Genomic DNA, 8,463 nt, shown 5'->3' on the forward strand with positions numbered 1-8,463 from the left:
AGAAGACCGAGAGCTAATTGGATATCTTCATTCAGACCTTGAGCTTTGAATTTCGATCATTTGATTAAGAGGAAGGCTCAGTGTGCACCCACTAATAGTGATCTAGTGCCAAATTGCTTCAAGTGAAGGCTACGTTTTTTTATCCTTGGTATCTTGGCGTGCCTACCCGGTCTAGGTAGGAATCCCTTAAAAAGCCCATTGTGATTGCAAAGGTTTTTAAGGTTCACTTTCCACAGTAGAGACTACCACCTCTATAGAACGTTCATGGGTTATGTGAGCATGAGAGAGAAATACTCTTATGTAGAATTCTCCGAATAGGACTAGTGGGGATTTTTGAATTGCTGATACCTTGAGAAAATTTTGGCAAACCTTATGTTTACAAACTTTTCTCCTAGCTCTTCTGTGCTTGTTTGGTTTCTTGTTTTATTTCTTACCTTACTTTGGTGAACTTAGGCATTTTGTCTAGATTTATTATTCTACATTTTGGCTAGATTTATGATCATACTACACTATGAAATAGCCATTGGGCTATAAAGAATGGAACAATCCAACATCACTCCAACTATATGGTGCACATTATCTGATATTGGCACCAAACCGTCAGATCATTTCTAGCTAGACCAAGTGTTGACCCGAATTGTCCAGTATTACACCAGACTATCCAATCCTAACAAATCATCACTATATTGAACAATATGGCTACACACTTAGACTGTCCGACCAATCTAATGTCGCACTCATGCACACACACTGTGCATTTTGACCATCATAAATTACATAGGTTGAACTACTCGAGTCTGTCATCACAATCCAACCAATTTATTTTTTATGTCTGGCCCACACATGACACAACCAGACAATGAACTGATTGGAATGTCTAGTCACGGGTTGCACCCCTTGGTCAAGTGATTTTCAATGCACCAGACATGTGATATATGAAATTATCTTACACCAGTTTTAATGTTTTGCTAGGCCAACTTTAGAGGCATGATGAACTTATATTTTTGCAACCTTTGCTTGACACTTCACTTTGGTTAGCACTTGTTTTCATAAGCTTACTATCCATTGTGCACCACACCTAGCTTCTTAGCATTCTGCCACTTCAACCTACAAAACTTTATCATCTCTTTATACTATGGTATATAAACAAAAAAGAACACTAAACTTACTCGCATATATTATACATACTGTTTCTAAACAAGTACTTTATTGAAACTAAGGTCCTTTACCATCACACATCATTTGAATTCTCAATGGTCCTAAAAAATTTATTCGAGGATTCACCTAAACCCTAATCATTACAAACTTAGCTCATTTCGCTTAAAGTCTATGAATTTGCATAGTGTAGGTTGAGTCGGGTTGGTCAACTATAGCTCAGAGAATAAGAGTTTGGCAAGAAGTTGACTCGAGCCTAAGATTGGTCAAGTTTTGGAGGATCCGTGTTCAGATTTTTTTTTTGTAATGAACGTGTATCTTTCTAATTTTGTGCATTTCAACTAATATATCTCGCTTTTGTATTTACTTTCTTGGTGAGTACTTTTCGCATTGATTTTCCACAATTTATTTCATGTGTAGAATTCTCCTCTGACGGACCCATTGGTTAACCATTATGTTGTGTAGCTTAGAAGTTGTGTAAAATATTTTGTTGGTTCTTCTTCAGGCTTAGATCACCTAGCTAAGTCTAGGAGTTCTTCATGATGAGAGGGACAACTTTAGAATATGTCATGGCATGCAACCTAAGTCTTGTATTTCTAAAAAGGGTGAACTAGAGAAACAAACGAACATATTTGTCAGGTGGTGATAGGCCTATGCATCCTTTGTAATCAAGCAAGTTGGCTCCATTGTGTTGACGTGAGAGATCAGAGTAGTAGCTCACTAATAGCATGAACCAACCCCGCGCTAGAGTAAATAACCTTTGTAGTAGTTCTAGTTGTACCACATTTTGTTATGTTGAAGTCTTTTCAAATTCGGTGACTTTCTCCGATTCTCTTGAAATAGATAGGTGTTTTGTACCTAGTATCATATGTGTTTTTAACTTGATTATTACCATATTTATTCCCCATGTTTGGTTAGTATAAATTTTCTTAGTCAACAAGGTAGAAAGATACATATGATACCTCAAAATACTCCATGATGAATTGTTATATCTATAATTCCATGTGCTTGTGGATCCATTTGGTAAATTCATACTAAGTACAAAAAATAGAGATTGTAAACGATTAGATATGACATGTTAGGTTGTTAATAATAACTCGTATGGATCATCAGATCTTACCTATGGACTCAATGCACCATTATTAGACTGATAGGGCAAGAACATAAGTTCTAAATCTCTCTAGAATAGGAGCGCCTCAAAAACCCTAGCCACCTTTTATACGCATTTCTCTGAGTTCCTTTCCATCTTTGGTCATAATGCTTATTGGAACCATTAGAGATGTGTTGGCTGGCACCACTGAGTGGTGCACTATCTACAATGTCTTGAGTAGTCAACTAAACCATAAGGATTGAGAGAAAGTGATTAACCAAACAAGCACATGTACAATAGTCATTAATAGGGGGCCCTAATCCTTCCTAATTTGATTTTTTCTATGGCATAGAAGAAAGAGAAGAGATAAAAGACAAACATTATTGATATGCTTAACATGACTATTAGACTATGGCCGCGTTCGTTAGAGGAGGGGATAAGCTAACTTACTCAGCGTGGAAAACGTAGTAATAGATTAGCACATGATTAGTTAATTATTAATTATTAAAAATACATAAAATAAATTAATATGATTTTTTAAAACAACTTTCTTATAGAATTTTTTTGCAAAAAATACACCATTTAGCAGTTCGGGAAGCGTGCACGTGGAAAACGAGAGGAGTAAGTTAACTTACTGGCTAGGACGAACGTGGCCTATATAAGATAGATAGTTTGCTACATAAGTGTGAGACAAAGAAAAGATAATAATACAAAATTATTTTGTTTAAATTAATAGTTGTAGTCTTTGTTAACTCAACCGTCATAGAAGCATATAAATATGTACTCCCTTCGGTTCTATAATTTGTCATTTTGGATAAGAGTATACTCAAACTTTTAAAATTGTGATTATTAATAACTATTAAAATATGTATTTTGAAATTATTAGGGAAACATGTATAGATGAGTCCTAAAATATATTTTAATAAACATAAATATTTATTTATTATATATTTTAATAAAAAGTCACAAGATAGATTTAGAAGACCATAATATTATCCCAAAACAACCAGAATTATTAAACTTGAGAGATCATTATAGTAGCCTAAACTGGACTATGTTTTTGAACGTGCCCTAGCCCATTTAGGGCATCCACAATGTGAGAAATATGGAAAGGGGGTCTTAAAGGCCCTAAGGTTGACATTATACATTGTGAGAAAAAAATGAGTGAGTCTTAAGCCTCGAGTCACCCACAGCCATATGCCAGGCCCTTATACATTAAATGAATATAAACACCGTTGTTCTCTCTCACAGATCATTGTTTGAAATGTACCACGTTCTAATAGCAAAAGAGAATGGATGGGAACATGCTATGAGAGAAGTAAAATATTCGTTATAGTGGCTAATGCGGTGATATCTTTTTGAAGATAATCCCACGTGGGGTCCAGCTTAAAATCACCTCCACCCATATACATGGCCAATGCCCTTATATGTTGTCGGAGCGTGAGCTCGTGAAGCGGGAGTCTATGAGACCCCCTTTGTGAGTTCGACCCAGGGGTGCGGATTAGGGCCCAAAAGCCTTGTCAAAGGAAAGAAAGCAAAACGAGAGATGTTTGAGGAGGGTTGGGCCCCTCGATAGACTCAAAGCAATTATACATGTTTAGGCCGCCGCGAGGCGCAATACCCTATTTTTGTCGCTTGTATACTACCAGAGTAATGCGTTACAAGCTTATGTGAAAATGTTCTACTTGTCTGGTGTTGTCCTCTATCCTATTAGCCAGAGCCTCCTTTTATAGTGTAAGGGGACACCACAACGGCCTTGGTTTCTTCCCCTGTGATAGGCGGGAAATCTTCCTTCTTGGGACTACCGCGGATGCCGTTGCAAGTCAACAAGCCGCCATATCGCCACTGATCGGTCCCGTCAGTCAACTGGTGATGAGTGGGTAGCACCCCCCGTTCGACTCAGCGGTTCGAATGGGGAACCACCGCTCCTCTCACGCATTGGTCCATCGCATTTAATGCGATGGCGATACAAGGGAGATGGGTTATTCTTGCGGTGAAAGAGACGTCACTATGCGTTCAGGGATGTCCCGTCTCCCACGCTTTTTCTCGGGAGAAAGTGTGGACGAAGGTGTGCGCCTGCAGTTGCATTTAATGCGGTCAGGCGCCTGCCTGCGCCCAACATGACGGTGCCGCGATGCGGCATGCGCCCTCCTATCACCATAAATACGGTAGTTGGGCACCGCGGTCGGGTCAGACGTAGGGTGGGCCCCGCAATGGGCAGCCCCAGGCTAAGCGGGTCGAGGACGGCCCGATCCACTAGGGGCACGACTTTCTAGGGTCCGACCTCCTCTCCGAGCGTTTCAGTCCATGGGCCCACGGTCACCAAGCACCATACGCACACAGTGAATACCCGGGACCCATGTGTCCGACATATGTACACGTAAATATGAGTGAATCACACGTCCATGTAGAACACCAAACTATGGAGGGTGTTTTTGTAATTACACACCACCAACAGACCTACTCAAGAAGTCTAAACAAGAAAAGAAAAATATCTCGTCTTAACAACTCCCTATAAAGCTACCACTACACCCCCAAAGTCGGAGACAAGCAGCCAATCCAAACAAGCAAAGCATCCCCAAATTCCCCGATGGATCGTCGCCTCCTCCTCCTCCTCGGCCTCCTCCTCCTCGTCTCGCCGGCGGTGGCCGTCTCCGGCGACGAGGAGGAGCCCCTGATCCGGCAGGTGGTCGGCGGCGGCGACGACGAGAACGAGCTGGAGCTGAACGCGGAGCGCCACTTCGCGAGCTTCGTGCAGAGGTTCGGGAAGGCGTACAGGGACGCCGACGAGCACGCGTACCGGCTGTCCGTCTTCAAGGCCAACCTCCGCCGCGCCCGCCGGCACCAGCTGCTCGACCCCTCGGCGTCCCACGGCGTCACCAAGTTCTCCGACCTCACCCCGGCCGAGTTCCGCCGGACCTACCTCGGCCTCCGCACGTCGCGCCGCGCCTTCCTGAGGGGCCTCGGCGGGTCGGCCCACGAGGCACCCGTCCTCCCCACCGACGGCCTCCCCGACGACTTCGACTGGAGGGACCACGGCGCCGTCGGCCCCGTCAAGAACCAGGTCCCCGCCAACTCCTCCGACGATTCCTCGATCGTTCTATTCCAAGATTTAATCTGTCGTCTTAGCGTTTCTTGATCCTTTTTTTTTTGAAAAATTGCAGGGATCGTGCGGGTCGTGCTGGTCGTTCAGCGCGTCGGGGGCGCTGGAGGGAGCGAACTACCTGGCGACGGGCGAGATGAAGGTGCTCTCCGAGCAGCAGATGGTCGACTGCGACCATGAGGTGAGGATTTTTCTGCTTCCCCCATACTTATTGTTCTTTCGTACTGGTATTATCCTTCACAGTTTGATTTGTAATTATGTGATTGGTCTATGGGTTCTGCAAGAAAGCTTGGATTTTTCTAGCTCACGTCCATGTTTTGTCCGCTGGTGTAGTGTCCTTTTCCCCTATTTATTTTCTTGGCTTGTGATTGGGCGGCGCACCAAATGAAAAGGGGAAAGGGAAATTGGGAGATTCCTTGGTTTACTTTGAAAGGGAAACTATGAGAAAAAAAAAAAGAGTGGCTTATGGTATTAGTGTTATCACTGTCAGTGCCGAAGAAATCAAACCAAAGTTGTGACCCAAGCAAGCAAAATATATCGTGGAGGTCTATTTTGTAGTGGTGAAATAGGCGGATAAACCAAAGATGTTGAGTGCTAAATTGATAATCGGACACTATGTGTGGTTTGATTGGGCACTTGATGAACTGAAAAGTGCTGAACTTGGGAAAGGAATTGCCCGATGTTCTGGGGTTTGTCATTTATTTCCAGCAATTTTCTTTAGTTTTTAGCCACTAGTTAAGCTATGATGAGGAGAAGTTGGTAAATTATTCAAATCTCAAGTCTCAACCATTCACTAGAGTGAAAAATATGAATGGAGCTGATAAAGACAACAGGTTGTATCTGTCTTTGCTTTGTTTCTTATTTTCAGTGTGTTACTTGATGGGTAGACAACCTAAAGTTTGTGTGCACTGACTGGATGAGCTCTTTCATTTTGGTAATCTGGTCCCATGTGAGGCCCCATATTTGGTGATATTGTTGTGCCTAAATAGGGAACTTTGGTGTGCTAAAGAAAATATGTCATTGTGACAAGTGTCATCATGGCCAATCACTCCACACTCCTATCAGTGCTTTGGCTGTTAGGTTGTCAACAGTCCTAATGCATTAATCAGCATCTCAACCTGAATTACCACTGTAACTTTTATCATTATATTCAATGAAGAAAATAGATTCTTGTTTCCTGTTTCTTCTGGTCATGTCTATCATATTTTGGTGGCTTGCTCTTACCCTATTTCTTTGAATTTCTGTATGCACTTCTTGAAGGTTCATTCCTACTAACTAACGAAAAAAGTTAGCTATTCTCTGTTCCAACAAAATAAACAAAATCTTTATTCACATCAAAATAACCAGCTTCATTATTCATCCTTCCAAAGTCTGCAACACCATTCTAATTTCTGCCTAGGATGGGTGGTTCTCTTGTTGCAGATTCTCTGTAGGACTTATTTGGTAGTAAGAAGTTAGAGGCCCCATGCTTCTGGAAAGTCAATGAACTTATGCTTTTTTGGTTAATTTCTGTCTTCTTGTTATGTCCCTACATTAGGAAATGCAAGAGAACATTTGTTCTGCAAAAACAATTTGCTCATATACATAAACGATAATCAATGTGATTCCAGTATGGTAGTTTTACGAAGTGGCACCAGGCTAATAATATCTTGCACAACCTGCACAATTTTTCATAATGAGCTTAAGTGATTTTGACATTTCCTTACTCGCCAAAGTGCACATCTAAAGCTAACCTGAGTTGTGCTCAAATACTTATTAACCTTCCTAGTATTGTAACTGTTTTCAACTTGCCAGTGGGATATGTATTGTTGTTGTTTGTTTCTGTACTGTTATCTGTTTCAACTTAATGGGGTACCTCAACTCACTGGGCAACTCTAATTTTGCAGTGTGATTCATCGGAACCAGATTCATGTGATGCTGGATGCAATGGTGGATTGATGACTAACGCCTTCAGCTATCTTTTGAAATCTGGTGGCCTTGAGAGTGAGAAGGATTACCCTTACAGTGGGAGGGATGGAACCTGCAAATTTGATAAGTCGAAGATTGCTGCTTCAGTTCAGAACTTCAGTGTTGTTTCTGTTGATGAAGATCAGATTGCTGCTAACCTTGTCAAACATGGCCCACTTGCAAGTAAGTATAAGCACCCCATGGACTGATGCATTTCTACTGGTCTGACTATCGTATGTAAATATTTGAAAATAGATTATGCAACCGCTGATGCATGTCTTAACATTTTCCTGCAGTTGGCATCAATGCTGCCTACATGCAAACATACATTGGTGGTGTGTCGTGCCCTTATATCTGTGGCAAGCACCTTGATCACGGCGTTCTTCTTGTTGGTTATGGCTCATCCGGTTTTGCTCCGATCCGCCTGAAGGATAAGCCCTACTGGATCATCAAGAACTCGTGGGGTGAGAACTGGGGAGAGCATGGGTACTACAAGATCTGCAGGGGCTCAAACGTCCGCGACAAATGTGGCGTGGATTCTATGGTCTCCACCGTGACTGCCATCCATACTTCCAAGGAGTAGATTATGATCAATATAGTACACTGACCGTCCTGTGGATGGTTCTTAGCTGGTGATTCCGATATATATAAGCTAGAACTATGAAATATGCTCTTAGTAGTTATGCTCCATCTGCGCTGTTACTGCAGTTATATAAGCAGCGATGATGTGAAGCTGCAACTGAATGCTTGCTCTATAAGTTATATGCTTGGTTTGCTACGCTATGCTACACGCTATTTGGAGGTAGCTTAAAGTATTATCGCCATTCACGAACTTGTATTTTTACTCGTAACAATCTTTTGAATGGTTTGTATTATATGCATGTAGTATGTTTCCATCGAACAAATCTGTGCGATCGGTATTGGTATTATTATTTGAACCTTACAAGCTGCAAGATATTGTGTTATACGAGTTATAACCCCATATTTTTGTTCATGCTTATGCCTCTAAGCCAATGAAATTATAACATTAATTTGGAGTTTATTTTGAGATTTTTTATTAAAGTTTATTTTTCAGTTTTTGACTTTTGATCGTTAAGAATATGTATATAAAAATTTTATTCTTAAATTATTATTTTTTAATATGTCATTTGACTGTTTGACTTTTGTT

At 41.3% G+C, this 8,463-nt stretch overlaps 1 protein-coding gene across 1 annotated transcript; it reads left to right on the forward strand.

The window, feature by feature from the left end:
• The first annotated feature begins 4,733 nt into the window (after window positions 1-4,733).
• LOC102719354 (cysteine proteinase 1) lies at window positions 4,734-8,200 on the forward strand. Its single transcript, XM_006664969.3, has 4 exons — window positions 4,734-5,309; window positions 5,410-5,529; window positions 7,235-7,478; window positions 7,592-8,200. Exons 1-4 carry the CDS (start codon window positions 4,836-4,838, stop codon window positions 7,876-7,878), a joined length of 1,125 nt encoding a protein of 374 aa, XP_006665032.3. The 5' UTR covers window positions 4,734-4,835; the 3' UTR covers window positions 7,879-8,200.
• Window positions 8,201-8,463: the final 263 nt, after the last annotated feature.

Source organism: Oryza brachyantha, chromosome 2 (genome assembly GCF_000231095.2).
Source record: "Oryza brachyantha chromosome 2, ObraRS2, whole genome shotgun sequence".
Lineage (NCBI taxonomy): Eukaryota > Viridiplantae > Streptophyta > Magnoliopsida > Poales > Poaceae > Oryza > Oryza brachyantha.

Excerpts from the sequence above, each read along its gene's own strand:
- LOC102719354 (XM_006664969.3), top strand. The coding sequence starts at position 4,836 with ATGGATCGTCGCCTCCTCCTCCTCCTCGGCCTCCTCCTCCTCGTCTCG. Across the intron at positions 5,310-5,409 it reads TCGGCCCCGTCAAGAACCAG|GGATCGTGCGGGTCGTGCTG; the intron begins GTCCCCGCCAAC and ends GAAAAATTGCAG. Across the intron at positions 7,479-7,591 it reads CAAACATGGCCCACTTGCAA|TTGGCATCAATGCTGCCTAC; the intron begins GTAAGTATAAGC and ends ATTTTCCTGCAG.